This window comes from Schistocerca piceifrons, chromosome X (genome assembly GCF_021461385.2).
Source record: "Schistocerca piceifrons isolate TAMUIC-IGC-003096 chromosome X, iqSchPice1.1, whole genome shotgun sequence".
NCBI classification, from domain to species: Eukaryota; Metazoa; Arthropoda; class Insecta; order Orthoptera; family Acrididae; genus Schistocerca; species Schistocerca piceifrons.
In genome coordinates, this window is record NC_060149.1 from 390,482,372 (window position 1) to 390,503,955 (window position 21,584).

The 21,584-nt window shown below is 43.1% G+C and overlaps 1 protein-coding gene across 1 annotated transcript in view; it reads left to right on the forward strand.

Annotated features, from left to right (window-relative positions):
* LOC124722378 (sine oculis-binding protein homolog) overlaps positions 1-19,272 on the forward strand; it is a 69,819-nt gene extending 50,547 nt beyond the window's left edge. Inside the window, exon 4 of the mRNA XM_047247552.1 lies at positions 15,482-19,272. Within this exon, the coding sequence (XP_047103508.1) occupies positions 15,482-15,856 (375 nt within the window). The 3' untranslated portion in view covers positions 15,857-19,272. The remainder of the gene's footprint in view (positions 1-15,481) is intronic.
* The last annotated feature ends 2,312 nt before the right edge of the window (positions 19,273-21,584 follow it).

A 21,584-nucleotide genomic window follows, 5' to 3' on the forward strand; every position in this document is an offset into this window, starting at 1 on the left:
TAGTCATCCATAATTGCGAAAGTGTTGCCGGTGCAGTATTTTGTGTACGAACTGACCTCTCAATTAAATCCCATAATTGTTCGATGAGAGCCCGCAGCTCGTGGTCGTGCGGTAGCGTTCTCGCTTCACACGCCCGGGTTCCCGGGTTCGATTCCCGGCGGGGTCAGGGATTTTCTCTGCCTCGTGATGGCTGGGTGTTGTGTGATGTCCTTAGGTTAGTTAGGTTTAAGTAGTTCTAAGTTCTAGGGGACTGATGACCATGGATGTTGGGTCCCATGGTGCTCAGAGCCATTTGAACCATTTTTTTTTTGTTTTTTTTTTTTTTGTTCGATGAGATTTATGTCGGGCAGTCTGGGTGGCCACTCTAAATGTCCACAATGATCTTCAAACAAATAGCAAACAGTTATTATCTTGTGACATGGCGCACTGTCACCCATAAAAATTCCATTGTTGTTTAGAAACATGAAGTCCATGAGCGACTGCATATGGTTAATGATCGGTTCAGCTGGACCAGAGCACCAAGTCCATTCCATGTAAACACAGCCCACACTATTATGGAGCCAATACCAGCTTGCACAGTGCCTTGTTGACAACTTGGGTCCATGACTTCGTGGGTTCTGCGCCACACTCGAACCTTACCGTCAGCTGTTACCAACTGAAATCGTGGCTCATCTGACCAGGCCACAGTTTCCCAGCCGCCTAGGGTCCAACCGATATAGTCAAAAGTCCAGGATAGGTGCTGCAGACGATGTCGTGCTGTTAGCAAAGGCACTCGAATCGGTCGTCTGCTGACGTAGTCCATTAATGCACAGTTTCGCCGCACTGTCCTAACTGATACGTTCATCGTGCGTCCCACATTGATTTCTGCGGTTATTTCACGTAATGTTGCTTGTCTATTAGTACTGATAACTCTACAAAAACGCCACTACTCTCTGTCCTTAAGTGAAGGCAGTTGGGCACTACGTTGTCCGTGGTGAGAGGTAATGCACTTTTGACGCTGTGGATCTCTGAATATTGAATTACCTAACGATTTCCAAAATGGAATGTCCCATGCGTCTAGGGTCAACCACAGTTCTGCGTTCGAAGTTTGTTAATTCCTGTCGTGCGGCCATAATCACGTTTTCACATGAATCACCTGAGTACAAATGACAGCTCTTCCAATGAACTGCCCTTTTATTGTTATATTACCACCATCTGCATGTGTGCATATCGCTACCTCATGGCTGCTATCACCTCAGCGTAAATGAAAGCTCCTGATAAATGCAGGTTAATGCCTGGAATAGAGTATCCGATCAGTCGAATAGTGGTGGATGTCTTGAACCTGTGACATCGTTTACAGAGTGGATAATACTAAGAAGCTACGTGAAAAAGAATGGATGTGTTAAAACAATGGTACGGAAAGTAGAGTGGAAGACCGATTTATTGCAAGGGTTCAGGGAAAGTGGAGTGCATCTGTAAAGGAAATCATACAGAAGACGCTAGTTGGGCCAATTCTTCAGCGTTTGTAATCTTTATCAAGTGGGCATGGGCTTGCCCGTCTTTTGAATGTTGACTGTCTCTTTTTATATCGACATAATACAGATTTCACGCACTGCAAGTGCTTTGACAGTAACCTCTTTCCTAAAAAAATTTAGTTTTCCAGTAATCTACCAATTAACTGAAGCTAGCTGCCCACCTTTCCTACAACACAGAGTATGTTGCTGTTGCAACTCCTTAACCCACGTATTGTTTGTCGTGAGTATTTGTACGACAGCGATAATTCCACTTGTCAGTCGTAGATGCGCACAAACTAATAATCTCTACATCTGTTGCTAGTAGCCAGTCTTTACACAAATATGGTATTTTCATTAGATCTGCCCGGAACCTTTCATAATTTTTGTTGGGCAATATTTCCTCATAGATAAACGCACACTTTGAGAAAGAAATAGAGCTTGAAACTTATACTATTCGTATCCGCATCCAAGTTTAATTTGTTAGGTTTGTCAAACATTTGCCTTCTTTATGGTTGGACAAAGATTTTGGATAAAAGACCCATTGTGCGCTGTCGGTTTGTGAGCATTCTCCGCGTCCGCAGGTGAGTATTTGAGCTTCAGTCTGTATAGCTGCCCATTTTTGGTCTTATGGTTCGGGTGTAGGTCACATTTTTCTGTAACATTTAACTAGTACAGTTTAATTTTTAACATAAATATACATTTGGGTTTATTTCTTTTTCATGTTCAAAGTCATTACTACATGTTGGAATGATGCTGTTTGCTCGTGGTAATATATGAATTAATGCCTTTTAGTGGTTATTATGTTGTCCAATGAAATACTTCACTCATGAAGACTGCATGCTAATTACCACAATAAATTGTTTTTAAGAGGCATTCCAGCGCAAGCTAAATTTGAGGAATTTTGGCATGTGGTTGTAATTGTCCGCATTACAGTAAGATATATCAAAAGAGATTAGTGATAGGGTGTTAATTATAAATTTCTTTATTTTCGGTTGCTTTATGGCTCGACTGTTCAATAGTATAATTCTATTTGACAGATGTAAGAGACCCCTCAAAACATCACAGAACCACCTCCGGCCTGAACTACATCCTTCACACACCGCAGTTTAAACCTATCACTGAGCTGTTGACTACAAAGTTCCCTTGCATACAGTTCCCTTCGCAATGTTAGCTCGGAAGCTGATTCAAATGGGCCTCCCTTCGCTGACGGTAGCAGTTGCTGTCGGGTTTGAAACCGACTCTCAGTGATAAGGTGTAACCCGCGCCTCGGGTCCCTGTCCACTTTAGTTTAACGGCCACTGTTTTTACACCATGTTACTTGGCTGCAAGTCATGCAATATTCATTACAGGCGTGTTGGACATATGGTTTTAATGCACCAACAAATGGAGCACATCCAACTCGATAGCACTCTTCTCTAGTTTGGTGAAGCCGACATCTAATGGTGCTGACTTGCACCTCCACTCTACTTCACTGCCGTGAGTGGTGGAGGATTCTCTGACTGTCAGATGCCACCTTGGCGCCATCTATAGCCGTCCATAGCGACCACTGTGTTCTTTTAAGGAGATAACAAATATTTTGTCTGGAGAGCTTATTTCATGTACAGTTTTAAATATCGAATCAAGGTTTTTGGCAAACGATATTATGCGAAGAGGCAAATATTTTGTTATAATGATAAATAATCGGGACGTTTTCCATTTATCGAGATATACAGACTACTATAGGGTTTTTCAACAGATGGATGTATTTTTTTTAATGCAGTCCCATTTCTCATCACTATAGCATGGTAACACAGCACGTGCCAACATTCATTGTGCAGCATAGTTGTTGTTTAGTGCAGGCTCTTGGACGTATACTGGTTATAACTGGTTTCTTACTTCTAGACAAGATATGGGCAGTAGGAGTGCAAGGTTCTCACGAGCCCACATAATGATCTTATCTCAAGGTCACATATACAATAAGGGGGCATCAGGCTACACTCCCAGTGTCAGGTTATACACTTGGGGTAGCCATATTCAAGGTCACCCCACACTGCCCTTCCCCCAGGGGATCACCAGTAATTTTTCAACGTAACCCAATGGAAAGCCTGTGCTACCCACACACCTTAGACAATTCAGTTACTTATATTCAAACTCATGATGTAACTTAATACCGGTCACGTGGTTTGTATGGTATAAAATTGGCAGGAAACCACTCTCATCTTCCAGCCAACGGGAGCACATTGAAACTGCACGAAACGTCTCCATCCCCTCTGTCACATGAACCAGTTAGATTCAAGCTCCACCTTCCCTTCCTCAACCTTTATAACTACTTCAGTGGTATAGTCTTCTTCATTCGAGATTTATACATCATAGGGAGACATACAAGTTTGGTATAAACAAATTACTAGAAACAGTAATTCTATAGTGAAAGACTTCAGAAATAATAACAAATGTATAACAAATTAATTAACAATGAATTAATAAACTTTTTTGCAATACAATGAGTTAAATTAATTGTTTGATTTTTCAATTAACGATTTTTTGTTGGTTATTTATGAAGCTGTTTGTTCCATATGTACAGTAATTTGCAAAGCTATTTATATAGCATACAAACATTGCTTTCTTTACAAAGCTATATTTTTTCTGACACTATTTGATATACTAAAAACTTAAACACTACGTTTCCCATAGTAATTAGAGATTTTTTACGTTCTGTATACAATATTTGCGTTTACATCATTTTCTTTCTAATCATTCTATATACATAATTAATATTTTAATCACTGATCAATCTCTGTATATTTTTCAAACATATACGAAATGCACATAAACAACCACTATTTACAAGCTAATAAACAGCAACACATTGCATCACTCAGTGTGTAGTGTGAGTATGGCAAGGGCCAAATTCTGTTCGCACAGATGAATTGTTTGTCGTCATGATGTGTCAGACCGACTTTCAACTGCAGTGCAGCATTTACCTCATAGCATCATAACTGAATAACTTCCTGGCTCACCATTCATGGACCAGCGCCAGCACCCTCCAGAAGGCATTACTTGTAACCCTTGATCATGATGACCATGCATGGCGCACATCCCTAACTACCTCTGGGTGGCACCTGTATCTGTGTTGTATGCGTAAATTTTCGACCTGAGCCTCACAAATCCCACAATCTGCAAACGACTCGCCTCATCTTTCATCAAGCCGATTACTTTCTTGTTTTGTGGCTTTATTCCATAAGGATTATCGACCACATACCCAGACGTGTCGAATTCTTCAGGACAGTACTTAATTACTTTACAAGGATCGTAGCCATTCACCCAGTAGATGAAACTATCTGTACCCATATAAAGTAACTTGGGAACGGTGAAGTCTGGCTTCGCAAACTGATAGTGTAACCCGTACATGTAGAGTTTGAAGAGGCCCAGAACACACATACCGATATGGACAGGCTTCGTGAACTGCACTAAAACATTGGCCATCTCCACAGCGACTAGTTCTATATTTAAGATGGTGACCTGCTTGAAATTTGGTTTGGCGATGTAATCTCTTGTGCCGAACCCCCCTCCCTCCACCCCCATCCACCGTAAACTAAATGAATTTCGCGTTATTCTCTAACATTTTCCATGGTTTTTCCGAAAACTGAATTAATTGTTCATTAATTTGTAAAAATCTCTTTCAAAATCACATAGCACGGGAGTCCTCTGTTTGGTGTTTACGTCAACGAAATCTTTCAACCAGCAACGCTGCTGATTTTAACAAGTTACATCACGGAACTAGGCGGTCTGGACACGGTGACCGGCTGGCGGGTTGAGTGGCCGAGCGGTTCTAGGCGCTACAGTCTGGAACCGCGCGACCGCTACGGTCGCAGGTTCGAATCCTGCCTCGGGCATGGTGTGTGTGATGTCCTTAGGTTAGTTAGGTTTAAGTAGTTCTAAGTTCTAGGGGACTGATGACCTCAAAAGTTAAGTCCCATAGTGCTCAGAGCCATTTGAACCAAGGAGCTGGGCGCAGCATGCACGTCGGCAGGATGTATTAGTTCTGCCTCCAGAACCAATCCCTCATCAGAATCAGCAGCTACATCATGGATCCTCTCTTTAAATCTGGCGCTTTCCTCTTCAGTCGTCCATCGACACCACCCAAACGGCAGACTGTTGCATGGCGCGCCAGTAGAAGTTGTTTACATCCAAGTAGAGGAGGTAACTTAAATTGTCTTGTTCACTCATTCGCGGGTCATTAGCGTTTGCATACTTGTGCATGCACTGGCAAAGTCCTCACGAATCCCGAGTTCGAAGAAAAGCAGCACGTCAACATTGGTCAACATTTTGATGCTGACACGTGTTCTCCTTAACATTGCTTCCCACTAAACCCGTCACGGTGTCATGGAAGGTAGGATCCAAAGAGAATGTGCCCACGCATACACTCCAGAATTTGGCAAAATTTTCTGCAAGTAGGTGTTCACATATAATTTAGCAAAAAAATGGTTCAAATGGCTCTGAGCACTATGGGACTTAACATCTATGGTCATCAGTCCCCTAGAACTTAGAACTACTTAAACCTAACTAACCTAAAGACATCACACAACACCCAGTCATCACGAGGCAGAGAAAATCCCTGACCCCGCCGGGAATCGAACCCGGGAACCCGGGCGTGGGAAGCGAGAACGCTACCGCACGACCACGAGCTGCGGACTATATAATTTAGCATATCCCCTAAATAACAGATGCTGAACTCCTGCCAAACATTCATCGTTTGCTTATACTCCACATCTGTTACAGCTGTGACTGATAGTTTACCGGAAGTGGAGATTTATTTTTGGCTTGATTCTTGTGGAAAGTGAAATGTACGAGGGTGTACTGGAAAGAAATTTTTTGTGTCAAAACTCTTATCGCTTTTTAAATAAAATAATCTTTATCAACTTTCTACATCTTTATTCTTCTTGTCTATATATTTATTTCTCAATATAGTCACCCCAGTAAGGAACATATTTCTCCCAGTGAGTGACCAGTTTATTGATAACGTCACTGTAGAATGTTTGACTTTGTTGATAGAGCCGCAACCTCACCTCTACTTGCACTGTATCGTCCCTATCAAAGCGAAGCCCTCGAGGGTGTTCTTTCAGGTTTTGTAAACAGATGAGAATTGTATGGGGCCGAATTGGGACTGTGTGGAGAATCATCAATGACAGTCATCCAAAGGCGTCGGATTGTTGCAGATGTCGCAGCGCTTGTGTGTTGTCTCGTATTGTTATACTGAAGGAGAGGATGCGCCTTGTGTGGACGAACTCTTCGAATTTGCGTTTTAGTTTCCATAATGTCTCGCAATACCTTGTAGAGTTTATGATGATAGTTTCAGGCAATAATTCCAAATGCACCACACCTTGAATGCTGTGAGATTAACATTGCCTGCTAATGGCACAGTCGATAACTTTTTTTGGCTTCGGCGATCTTTTGTGGTGGAACTCCACCGATACTCTCGTATTTTCAGGGTCAAAATGGTGAACCCAGCTTTCATCACCTATCACTATATTGTTAAGTAACCCATCACCTTCATGCAAAAAACGCAAAAGAAGTTGTTAGTTGTTGAGAGATGTCCAGTCTCCCCTCTTTCCCGTCAGTAATGATCTAGAGGTACCCACGATGCACACTGTTTTCTGTGTTGCAGTTCTGCAGTGGTGTCCTGTCCACGCTCTTGTGATGCGACACACTAACCTGAGAGCTGTTCCTGTGTTGTCTGACGATTTTCTCAGATGACATCATCAACCCGATTCGAAAGTGTCTCGGCAGTTGCCGTACATGGTTGTCCACTCTAAGCTCTGTAACACACAAATGAGGTTAACATCACGGTTTCTTTCATTACGATTACTAATAACTCAACGTCGCACATTACTGATGTGGATACAATGATCGCCGTAGACAGATTTCATTCTTTTAAGGATTTCAGTTGGAGGCACGTTTTCTGCAGTTAGAATCTCGATCACCGCACGCTGTCTCTCATGCATCGACATAGTAACATTATACGTCACCATGTTACACCCTACAATTCGGAACTATCTAGTAGCAGAGGGCTGCAACTTGTATCAGCGAATTGGGAAAGTCGACTGAATAGTATGCTTGACATGTAAAACTTCAACCGATTCTGAGAACAGAATACAAAATTCGGAGGAGTTCCTTTCAGCAACGCTCTCTGGTATGACACTGATCTTATCAGCTTTCAAGCTGATATCATCCAAGTGCTCAACAAAGAAGCGAGCATCACATCCGCTCAAATTATCAAAGAATATGGATGTATGTTATGGCAGTTGATATTCCAAGTTGTTTCCGTTTTGAATTCTACTGTGGAACTTCCTTGTTAGATGGCAGCAGTCCTTACGTAGAGTTCCTGCTTTTCTATCCGACGGCAACCTACAAATATGCCTACCTGTATAATGCAACATTCTCCTGAGAGTCACTCATCTGACTGTTTTTGCTATCTTACTCATCAACTTCCCACCCACGTTTATTGAGCTCAGAGAGCAGCCATCTCACAGAACTACCCTTGGACGTATGATTCGACTTATGAGCATACAACTTGGTACGAAGCCGTGTTCAGCACGTGCAGTTCTGTGAAGGTTGCGTGGGAGGCACTGGAACCACCTTCACCACACACTACAGGAGCTAGGAGGCACTCAAAGTCAGCATATATGATGTGAAGGTACATCGATTCCAACACTGGGTGTTCTCAAACTTATCCTCAATAGGCATTTCCACAAAAACCGTTTCTTGCGTAGAGCAGTCAATAAAGTGTCTTTCTAGATACTATCTCTTAGTACAAGAATTGATGGTGTCAGCTCCCTTACCATGTTGCTGATGTATCGGGCTGTGGTGGTGTTTGCGTGCATGGTGAGTACATCGTTGACGAACCGAGTTGGGGTGACAAACACACCATCATTGTGGCCGGCCATCGAGTTGATGTGGTAGATGCAAGCTCGGGTCTGTACACGTCCTTCACATCTGCAAAGAACCAAACAGATATAAATAATAATCATGTATAAAAAAAATGTATGCAAAAATCTATAGCAATAATTTTTAGTTTTTTTTTTTTTTTTTTTACTTACATTCAAAATTAGCAGCGTCTGAGTAGGTCCACGAGCCTCTCGTCTCAAGTTGTTTGCCATAATGCCTCGCAATATCTTATCCTGCATATCAACATCCATCGCAATATTATCATCGAGTGCCCCTCTTCCTCCCACCGGAAACAAAGGTTCATGACAACTGTGAGATTGTGCATGACGCGGACAGCATGGCTGCACTGGCAAATGAGCTGCGGTCATCAGCCCATACCACGTTAATGATGACACAAGCACGTTTGCCAATGCAGCCACTTTCTTTGCACCCTGGATCACCTCGCAGTCGTCACCATCGGACATAAGCTCTTTTGTCAATGCAGCCACTTCCTTTGCACCCTAGATCATCTCGCAATCGTCGGCATCGGACATCATTATGGCATCGCCATGGATCTAGCAGCAGCACCCCTACAGCCTGCTCTGTTACATATCTTCAGTAAATCACATGGCAGAATTTTATTACTCCGTGACTGCTGGCGCTTTTGGGGACAGAAGCTGAGAAGCTCACACTGATAACAACTAATGCTGGGTATCGACACCTTGAGACCCTCTTTAATGCTTGCGAAGCCATTTTGGAAAATGAGCTCCCCAGATTCATCGATACAGTATCGCGTTATTAAGTGTAAGGCAGTTTTGTACGGTATACTTATGCCCGTCGCCCCCTCTCACGAAAGAGTGCAGTGATGCTGTTGGGGATAAGAACATCGTCTAAATTTTGGGAGCTACTGGTATGATATAGTGGGGTGAGTAAACTGCTGAATGGTTCAGAATTTTTACCAACAGCTTCATACTACGCCATTATTCTGAAATTCGGGAAAGAGGGATTGCTAAGGAGCCCAGCCGAGTACTTCACCTTAATGCATACTTGCATGTCTTTGATCCACTTAATGGGCCGCCCAGTTTGATCTCTCATCCGAAGATATTGCTGCTAAAATAGCACGCATTAATTGTCCAGTTTCATCTCCGATCCTAAAGATATTACTGCTTAAAAAGGATGCATTAATGTCCAGAATTCGGATGAGGGGGATAAATTTTGCTTTACATGGTCACTTCTGGTTTGCTGATTATTCAATTCACGTTTATGGCCAGGATGTTGATGATAGGAAGACGGAAAAAGATGATGAGGAGAACACTGTGCAGAAAGAATTAGTGCATATAATAGTTGGACCCCTCTACTTTTAAAAATTTGCCGGTCAGCGTCCCAAACATGTAGATTTGCTGCTATACCCAGAGGGCAAGAAGCAACACTAGATGTGGATCAAATACGTGTCCACACAACTGTCCAAAGATAAAAATGGCTCTGAGCACTATGGGACTTAACATCTATGGTCATCAGTCCCCTAGAACTTAGAACTACTTAAACCTAACTAACCTAAGGACAGCACACAACACCCAGTCATCACGAGGCAGAGAAAATCCCTGACCCCGCCGGGAATCAAACCCGGGAACCCGGGCGCGGACCGTCCAAAGATAAAGGTGCAAATGATTTTTGACATAGATGGCTCAATTCTTTTACCTAGAGTGAGTATCTAGAAAGTCATCTTATTGACTGCTTTACGAAAGAAATGGTATGTGTTGAAATGCTCACCGAGGTTAAAAAGTTTCTAAAGTTTAAGAACATCCACCACCAGCATCCATGTCCCTTCATCATATACGCTGACTTCGAGTGCCTCCTAGCCGCTGCAATGCGCTGTGAAGCCGAAGCCAATGCATCTCTTACAACCTTACGGAACAGCAAATATGTGGCATCATATCAAGATGTATGCTCATATGACTCTAACTTCAACAAAATCGAATCATACGTTAGTAATAATCCTGCTATATGGCTGTTATTTAAACTCGAAAAACTTGCCGGCCGTTGTGGCCGAGCGGTTCTAGGTGCTTCAGTCTGGAACCGCGCGACCGCTACGGTCGCAGGTTCGAATCCTGCCTCGGGCATGGATGTGTGTGATGTCCTTAGGTTAGTTAGGTTTAAGTAGTTCTAAGTTCTAGGGGACTGATGACCTCAGATGTTAAGTCCCATAGTGCTCAGAGCCATTTGAGCCATTTTTTTCGAAAAACTTGCGTGGGAAGTTGATGGGATTCTTCGCAACAACATTCACATGATCTGCTCGCAGGAGAACGACGCATTATACAAGAAGGCAATTGACTGTCATATTTTTGGGTTACCGTTGGTTAGAAAAGAGCAAACTGCAAGTAGAGTCCACCGTCATCGGATGGAGAAGTTCCACCTCGCAGCTCACAAAACATGCAACTTGAAATATCAACTGACACAACACACACCGTCTTCTACCATAATATGAGTGGGTGTGATGCTCAATTCCTTGTTCAGCATTTGGGTGATTTTGGCTTGAAAGATGATAGGGTCTGTGTCATACCTGGCGCCAGTGAAGAGTGCATTTCATTTTCCAAGCGAACCACCCAAAATTAATCCTCCACTTCCTGGATAAGCTACATTTCTTCAGAAACTTTGGACAGGAAGATATAGGCAACACCACAGCGTCATATCCTGATGATGCATATTTTCAGCTTGTGATGAATAAGGGGGTCTTTCTATATGAGTACTTGGATTTGATGGAAAGACTCCACCAAATCACGTTGCCTAACATAACCACAATCTCCAATAAACTATCTGGCACTACCATAACGGATGTGGAGTATGAACATGCGGTGAATGTTTGGCAGTAGTTCGGCATTTCTGATTTAGGGGAATATGATAAGTTTCACATAAACACAAATGTGTACCTGGTCATAGATATTTTTGAGAAATTCCCGAGTCGATGTCTAAGCAGATTCATTCTGGATCCTGCCTTCTATTACACCGCGCCAGAGCCTTCATCACATGCTATGCTAAGAAGAACATGTGTCGGTATCGAACTGTTGATTGATGTTGACATGCTGCTCTTCTTCGAACGCGAGCTTGATGGAGGAGTTTGACAGTGCCTGCACCGGTTGCCAAAGAGAATAACCTGCAAATGAGCATGGAGGAGTACGGGCCACCTGACGATTTAAGTTATATCCTTTACTTAGATCTGAACAACCTCTTGGTTATGCCATGCAACGAAGGTTGCCATTTGGAGGGTTATGATGGATGTCCAAAGAGGAAACAGCCAGATTGAAGGGGAAAATGCATGATTTCGCCGATGATTCTCGTGAGGAATATGTTCTGGGGGCAGAACTGACATATCCCACCCATTTGCATGATACACATAAACACAAATGTGCTGGTTGAAGACACCAGCAATGTCTCAGATTAAGGATGGAACTTGTTAGCATCACCTGTGGCATATCCTTCAAGCAATGTCACTGGTTGATGGAGTACAAAGATGTAAACACCTCTTGGGATTTGTGACTTTGAAAAAGATTTTTACAAATTAATCAGCAACTCATTTTTTGGGAAAACAATGGAAAATATTAGGGAACACAGCGAAATTCATTTAGTTTACCGGTGGCGTAGAGGAGGGAGTTGTTTTGGTGGACGAGATTACAGAACTTGACCAAATTTCAAGTGGACCACCACCTTCAGTAGAGGACAATTCGCTGTGTAATTGGCCTCGGTTTCAATGCAGTTCACGAAGCTTGTCTATATCGCTACGTGTCTTCTGCATCTCTCCAAACTCGACATGTACCAACTCCACTATCAGTTTTCAAAGCTGAACTTTATACGGATACAGACAGTTTCATCTACTGTGTGGACGGCTGCGATTCATATGAAGTAATTAGGTACAATTCCGAAAAATTCGACACGTCTGGATACGCAGCCGATAATCCGTATCGAATTACACCACAAAAAAATTATCGGCCTGACGATAGGCGAGGAGAATCATTTGCAGATTGTCGAGTTTATGGGGCTCAGGTCGAAAATGTACGCATACCGCATAGATGCAGCTGCCACCCAGAGGCGGACTAAGGATGTGCATCATGCGACCTCAAAGATTATCGAGGTGCCTGTTCGAGGATGTTGGCGCCACAACACCTGTGGTGCGCCAGGAGGTACACACTGCACTGCAGCTGAAAGTGGAACTGTCTCGACATTACGACAAATGAGTCTTTTATGAGGAGAGGATTGGGAGCCTCCCGTATGCAAACTCTTCATTCAGTGCTTGAGAGTGTGGCTGCGTTTTCATTTATTTGTAAATAGTGGTTGTGTGTGTGTGTGGGAGTGTGCAAAACAGTTGAATCAACCACTTGTCATAACTATTTGTGTGTGTGAATGTGTGTGCCGTCACGCCATGTGTGCTTGCAAATCATGTCCACGCTATGTGGCTGTAAATACTGAATACAAATGTGTGCATGCGTGTGTTTGTGTGTGTGTGGAGGGGGAAGGTGGTATTTTTTAAATTGATGCTGCTAGTCCTCACTTAGAAAAATGTATAGAGACTGGTCACTGATTAAAATGTAAATATTGTATATAGAATGATCAGAACGAAAATGTAAGTGCTGTGAAAAACGTCTAAATAGGCCTCGGAAGAACCAACGCTACTGACCGACCGTCGTATCATCCTCAGCCCATAGACGTCACGGAATGCAAATATGGAGGGGCACGTAGTCAGCACATAGCTGTCCTGGCCGTTGTCAGTTTACGAGACCAGAGTCACTATCTCCCAGTCAAGTAGCTCCTCAATTTGCCTCACAAGGGCTGAGTACACCTCACTTGCCAACAGCACTCAGCAGACCAGTTGGTTCCCCAGTCAAGTGCTAGCCAAGCCTGACAGCGCTTAACTTTGGTGATCTGATGCGTACCGTTGTTAACACTGCGGCAAGGCCGTTGGCGTGTATAGAAAGAAAATGATTAAAACGTAAATATCGGATACAGAATGAACAAACAAAAAACATCTATGGTAAACACAGTATTTCAGCTTTTAGTTACCTGATAGTAGTAGTAATGTATATCAGAAGAAATTATCATCTCTCTGAATAAACCAGTGTATGTACGTCATACACATTAGCTGTGCAAATTATTTTATATGCGAAACAAATAGCCTTGTAAATGAACCACCAAAAAACTGTAAAAAAGCTGCTGTATACATGCCACCAAAAACAAAAGAAAAAACTGTTAATAAAAAATCAGACAATAGTGTTAACTAACTGTATTGCAAAAAATTCTTAGTAGCACGCCACTAGTTAATTTGTTATATCATTGTTATTATTTACAAACCCTTTACTATAGATTACTGTTAATAATAATTCCTTTATAAGAAACCCGAACTTCGCATGATTTACAGGCCTCGAATGAAGAGGCCTACACAACTGAAATAGCTCCAAAGGATTTGGAGGGGAATGGGAAGGTGAATCTTACTGGTACAGTGGAGGGGGGAGGGAAACAGAGGGTTTTCTCATGATTTTAATGTGCTTCCAATGACTGAGAGATAGGAGGTATTTCCCACCAACTGAAATTAAACAAGAGCACTTGACCCATACAGAGTTACGGCATGACCTTGAATACAACTCGTCCAATTGCCTAAGGTACATGCGTAGGACAGGGGTTCCCCTGAGTGACCGAGAGCAATTGCTAGTGATTCCCCAGGGAGGAGAGGTGGGGGCGGGGGGGGGGGGGGGAGGAGTTGACCTTCAATATAAGGATCCCTAGTATGTAGCCTAGCACTGGAAGAGTATTGTGATACCACCGTATCTTATCTGTGACCTTGAGATAAGATCGTTATCTACGCTCGTAGGAACCCTGCGCTACTACTGTCCTTACCTTATCTGGAAATAAGAAACCGGTTATAATCGATTTTGTCCAATAACCTGCATAACATAACTACTCAACGGCTGTAAGCCATAAAATACAAGTATAATTTCCTGCCTGTCAAGATATATTTAGACGCTGCCACTGTGGCTACATTGTTCCCAGTTCGTTACATTTGTTGAGTGTTTTGCAATGTTTTATTTCCGAACATAGTGGGTGCGAATTTAAGGACTCTGATCAACATGCTTGTAGACATCTCATGGTTCGTTTGCAGTTCAGAGTTCATGGAGCGGTTTTCCCCTTACCTGTAATACAGGAGACTTCCTAGAATTACTGACTGTTCTCAGTAGCTATCTGGCGTACCCATCAGATATAAGACATTCTAACGACATATGTGATTTCCTGTGAATATTAACTATATGTTATAGTTAACAGATGGCTGGCCTGAAGGTGTACTTAATAGAAAAAGGCTGTTAGTGAGAGGAGGGGTGGATCCATGTTAAATCTCCATGAGATACCAGTCCAATGCAGAATGTCTCACCAGATTAATATCATACACCCAACATCATGTTTTCTCTGGAGTGTTTGGCAGTTTCGGAACGGAGATTAGTCATTCTTCTTCAGAATTACTCGTTATTATGCTAAGTACATATCTTACGTGACGTTTTGAAATAGTCTCCACGACGCCAACAAACTGAATACTGTTGTGGTTTTTGCCCCCTTTCACAATGTAGCAGCTGAGGCACCAGCGGCAGTCGCTGTGGCCGGCTGATCTCAGTGTGGCCTTCCTCGGATGGCCGTGGCTGCCAGAGCGGCGAAGGCAGAAAGCTACGTATCTGTCCAGGTCTTAATCTGTGCTTTCTGTTTAAACTTCTCGCACATGGTACGGCAATGTCGTTTGACTGCACGGAGAGACGCCGAGTGACACTTGTGTGTGTCCGTCTGCTCAGATGGAGGTTAAGACGCCGCGGCGCCAGTGGCGGTCTCGCCGCGGCGCGAGGACGGCTGGCTGCGGCGCGCCGCCGCGGAGCTCGTCGCCACCCCCGCCGCTGGTGCTGCCGCCGCGGCCGCCGCCGCCCCCGCCTCCTCTGCTGGGGCCTGCCTTCCCTCAGCCGCAGCCACCGCCGCCGCCGAAGTCGCTGCTGTTCGGCGAGCCTCCGCCCCCGCCACCGCCGCCCCCCACGCGCGCCTTCGGGCTGCCGCGACCCGGACCCCCGCCGCCGCCGCTGCTGCCGCCGGTGACCGTCATGGTGCCCTACCCCGTGCTCATCCCTCTGCCCATCCCGGTCCCCATCCCCATCCCGTTGCCGCTGTTTGCGCCGGACCGTAAATCTGCCCCCCGACGCAGCGGCCTCTGCTCTCCGCCCCGTACGTCGCCGCCTCCGCCGCCCCCTCCTCCGCCGCCGCCGCCGCCGCCGCCACCGCCGCCTCCACCACCCGCGCCGCCGTCGACTTCGCCTCCGCCACCTCCAGCACCGCCACAGCCACCACGGCACGGTTCCGACAGGCCGCTACGCAAGAGGAAGAGACTCACGGAAACGATTCCCGAAGACGATCCCTTGGCAGAGAGAAAATCCGTTCGTGTATGACCTGAGATTTCCGATTATCCTTCGTCGTAAATTTTAATTCGACACAGACACTTTAAATTTCACACATTATAGGAAGTGCTTGCGCTGATGAAACACACTCTCCAGTTTCTGCTACCATCACGCCCAAGTCCCTGCATAGTGCCGGCAAGTGCAGTGTTCGAGGCGCCTCCTGCAAAGTTTCCACTTCCACACTCAGGTACTGCATTAACTACGATTAGAGCTGAGGTAAACCTGTAATAACCATAGAGCACCACACGACACATCTTATCACATCCTAGCAGAAGACTGACACTGCCGAGCACATAGCAGGCAACCAGCTGCGTTTTCCTTTAAAGTGATTCGGCAGCAAACGGTTTCCTTATAATAAAATCTACCCGCACACAATGCCAGTTACAGCGCTCACAAGCTCCAGAAATAGTTCGGTTTCCCCGAAGCTAGAAGTATCTCTAAGCTCAACAGACGACAGTTCATCGTAAAAAACTGTACTGAAATATTAAATGGAGTATTTGGAGTTTAATTCAACCTATCAATGAAATTCAGATAGGGCATTTCTTTAAAGAAAATAATTATACTAAAAAGCAGCAAAGGAAAACTTCTTTCTCCTCACATGCTTCAGGTTAAGAAATTATGTGCTGTTGGAATCTAAATCCGAGTCCATAGAGTTTAATGTGCTGTGCTTCGTTCACTTATTTGTCTCTTTCCTCAACAGAAAGGGTGTCCAAGAATTGTTGCAACAAACTTCGAGGGTTTGTAGAGGCTGCTTTGAGCAACAAACGGAGTATAGGAATCCGTGTCCAGGAACGTCACCCAACGGCTCTATGGAGCTTCGAAGTTATAGGTGCTGACGCCTGCCATTAGGCCACCCCTTCAGCAGACAACGTGACTTTGTGTACTAACGTACCGTGGGTGGGAAGTCTCGCAATGTTGTTTGTTATTCATTGATAGCGACTGGCAACGATCGCCAGTGGAGAGGATGGAGATAGCTGCTGCACAGAAAGGCCTTGTCTCCTATGAATGTGATGCTCTGTTGCCTTGCTGGATGACGGGTTTGGACACAGGTTTTCACCTGCAGTTGATGTTTCCCCTTTAACCCTCTGAAATCTCCGAGGTTTTTTTTTTTTGTATACTGGAGAAAAATAAACTGCAGATGGAAACACGTGTCCGAAACAGCCATCCACCAAGCGAACAGAGCATCGCATTCATAGGAGACAAGGCCTGTCTATGCAGCAGCTAGCTACATCTTCTCCACTGGCGATCGTGATAATCAGTAGCGATCACTGAATAACAAACAACATTGCGAGACGTTGCGCCTACGGTCCGACAGCGACAAAGTCACGTCTATTGCCGAAGGGGTGGGCTAGTGGCAGGCGCCGGCGCTTTTAGCTATGAAGATCTGTAGCGTCGTTGGATATCTGCCACGAACAGATATGGAGAGAGACAAAAGTAATCATGACGGAAATCCATGGAGGCGACCCCCTAGCCGCGCGGATAACGAGTAAAAAGTCTCATTTTTGATGTGTTGTCACAGATACGAGCTACAAACGTCGCTGTTGACAAAGAGCGACTTTCACGCCTTAGGCAGCAATCTGCTAGATAGTATGCAGCCCACTACATTCTAGTTCCTGCTAGCATCACTCATGACCACATCCGATGTTTCTTAACGAATCAGTCGAATCATATGGGTAGAATGTTTCACAGTTAATACACGTTTGAATTCGTTTGTTTACGACTGTTGTGTCACCAGTTGTGTGACAGTATACACCGATCTCTGTCTTTCAAGTATCTCAAATAGCTAAACGCCAAAAGTAGTATGAAGCGTTATCGTTTCTTGTTAGGCATAAGTTTCGACCTGCGACTCAGTGATCTGAATATATCGTGACTACTGACAGTTTGTGGTAGACCGGTACTGCAACCCATATTTCCTCCTTTTTGTGAGCAGGTTCTCTAACCATTGCATCATCTGAGCGAGCCTCCACTCTTGACTGAAACTTTCATTGGCAGTGATGTTTCCTCTTATTACTTCCGGAAAAACGTAGATGGGTCTCTACACCGGAATATGGCCATCAGGGGACTAATGTGTCGGAGGGTCGCGACTTACTCTTATACCAGCGGAAATGAATTCACTGAGACGAAAGTGATAGAAGCAGTGGATATGATATCAGTGAAGATGTAATGGCAAGGGCCAGATGTGGCCAGAAATACTGAATCCATAGGTAGTAGTTTCTACAGTAATAGGTGGAAACATCAGTAACAACGAAAATTTGGGTCACGCCTGAAGGCGCGTTCAGGTAGCGTAATGGTTGGGTTGACTGACTAAAAAAAAAGCAGAAAATTCAGGTTCCATTCACATGTTCACATAATTTTCCATTAGTCACAATTTATTCATCGCAGCGGAGTCCAGTATTTTCCGAGTGTACTTCACAGATACAGTCTCATGTAACTGCATGTCATTCAAATCATCAACACTGTTTCCTCACATTTCACCACATTGAATTCAGTTCAGTTGGTACTCATTGATCTGTCCTGTCATCTCCGCAGACATGTAGAAGGCGGTGCAGAAGCTGTTTAAGGATTTTACTGTGTGTTCGTAATTGGAGTGAAATTAACAGCTATGCCAAATAGTTTCACTTTTATGCGGAACAGATCAGCTAATAGAAGCATTCACTGAGACAAAAGTGATAGTTTCTCTTGCAAGTAGCAGCTTTTTTCTGTGTTTACAACCAGGAAAGATTTAGTTTCCTGATGAAGTCGACTTAACAAATAAATCACGAACGTTCTTACGAATGCTGTAATTCCGCTAACTTCTGCATCGCAATTAATCACTCAAGCTGTCGTATCATCGACATGTCATTTTTTTTCGAATTATTCTGCATCGTTTTCCGTTCATGAATATTTTTCAATAGTGATCTTATACCTGTACACAATAAAACGGCATATGTAGAGACGTTACATATTTTATTTAGAACTTCAAAATGTAATTAATACTGTTGTAAGGCAGAAACCCTGAGATAAGATCTGTGATAAAGCAGGAGTGTCAGTCGTTTCCAGCGTCAGTAATCTCATAAAACAATGTAATCTGCTCTTCAGCTTCAGGCTGCTTGACACTGCCTTTAAAACAGATATTACTTCTAGTTCGCGTTGACTACTGCCATATGTTTACGAGAATAAAATAATATTTAAGTATTATATTGTAATTTTCTAGCGTCCAGTTGATTCAAAAGACAAATGAATTTTGGTACGAGTATACTGCAGATAAAACATTAGTTATCACTGTTTTGACAGTAACAGATATATGTGAAAATAAGTGTTAATAATTACTAATTTATGAATTTCTCATTTTACATTTTGTTGTCTAGTCCTGTCTGTCGTATCTCATATTCATGTAGCTGTCCCTGTACTGTTAAAATAAGACAAAAGTGTACTCCATCATTGTAGTTTTTATAAACTCTGTAAATAAAGTCGATACCATTTTGTAGATGAGGACTGCTAACAATATAAATCTCTATATATAAATGGATGTACAGTGGAACCTCATTTATCCGGAGTAGGAGGAATCTTGAGTCATTCGGACTATAAAAATCTGGATAAACCGGAAATTCAGAAAGTTAGAATGGCATGGGTTAGATGCCACAAAACACGCGTTATAATTATTTTCGTACAAACACTCAAATTACACGCCATTTACACGAAAGTTCTGTCCAAATATTGAAAAAATATAGTTTTTTATATCCTAAAATAATCAGTTTGCTTCTCTTAAGCCAGATCCTACGTCGTTCAGGGGCAGCAAGGTCATGAAGGTGTTTCGCCAGCAATTTTTCGATCGAAGTCCTTTCCGCCTAGCGTCCCAAATAAGCCACTATTTTGTCCAGCTGCGTTGTGGCCTCAGTATGTGTCATAATGTCTTTACACTAGACACCAACTTAGTAAACTTAATCACTCATCACTATCGCCAAAGTGTGCAGAGGAACAAATGACGATAATTTCGTAATCAGAAATCTTATCGTCGTCATTTCGCAGTTAGTCATTTTCGTGATTAACACCCATGTCTGAGCAGTCGGGAAAGTTTGCAAATACTTCAGCGATATCGTTTTCCTTCAATATCGTTGCAGTAGGTGCAACTTTTTTTTCGTGGATACAACCACCTCCATGCTCTGCGATAGCATTTTATACTCGCAAAACCAGCGGGGACAATACGGTAGGTGGAGGTCTTGTACCTTGGAACACATTTCAGATTTTCGCCTCTACTCAGCCCTCTAATAGAAGTTTAAAATATTTTCTGATTCAATTTTTAAATTATGGCATTCACTTTTTTAGTACTGTAGGCTTCTTCTGCAGTTGTAAAAATTATTCCAGAATAGTAAGTTTTTTTTCAAAATGTGAAGATGTTTTTCAAGGTACAATATGGCCATGTACCTCGGATCAAATTTAAGTGAGTTTCAGTCGTGAAAATCTTGTCTGCATTGTATTTAATAGCTTTAATAGCATATATGCTACGTAATTACTCTACTGCTTAACAACAATCACTAAGTGACATCAAATTAAGTAGAAATATTATCAAAAACCGGTTACAAGTTAAACACATTTTGAAATAGAAGTTATTGGAAAACCAAAACAAATTTTCATTTCCAAGACAGATAACATTGTTGAGAAATTAAAGAAACTGAGTTCATTTCCAGATATCACATGTTGCATAGTAAAATACCTTGCGTTTCAAGGTACAAGATGGTGCACGACCGGCGAAGTTTGGCCTAACTGTCCACAAATTATTTAACTAATTTTAAAAAGATGTAAAATTCTGTAACCGAAGAATTAAGAGTATCTTCCAAAGAACTTTATCGTATTATACAGCACTTACATGTGTAGAACTCAAAATATTCACAAATATCACACAAAACACAACCCCAAGTCTAACATCAACCAAATCAACAGAAAATGCCAGAAACTGTGTATTGCAGTCTCTGGTGCGAATTCCTTCATGTGATTCTGAAATCCGTTACTAGATTGAAACACCGACCAGGAAATGTCATGTATTATTCGGTGTAATATTCCTAGGTAGAACTCTCTCCCTTGCTGCACACTTAAATGGTAACTTCTTAACCAGCGCCTTACAACTCACTCAATTTAAATTTAATGATTGCAGTCCGCGATTATTGCTGACCTTATCTCCAGAATATCAGATACTGTACAGGTGATACATGGAAAAAATAAAGTCGATCCGTATGAACCAGAGCTCCGAAATGATGAGGGTTGGTTAAACGAGTCTCCCTCGTATTGTATGTGTGCGCGCTCCAACACAGCTCTGGAAATCCTGGGGCAATTTTAGCGAAACTTGGTAAGTATATGACTAATTATCTGAAATAAAAAGCTGTGCTAAGGACCCGCCAGCACTCCCAGGGGTGAAGTGCAACTTTGAAGTGCGTGACATGTAAAAATAATAGAAAACGAACGATATTAGCGTTGAATCCATAGATTTCGGGGGCGTTGGTGGGACTGTTGACATTCATGATAACAAGGGGCTTGGTTGGCGACAAAGTATAAATCTTTAAAACCTTTTAGCCGCGCGGGATTAGCCGAGCGTCTTAGGCGCTGCAGTCATGGACTGTGCGGATGGTCCCGGCGAAGGTTCGAGTCCTCCCTCGGGCATGGGTGTGTGTGTTTGTCCTTAGGATAATTTAGATTATGTAGTGTGTAAGCTTAGGGACTGATGACCTTAGCAGTTAAGTCCCAT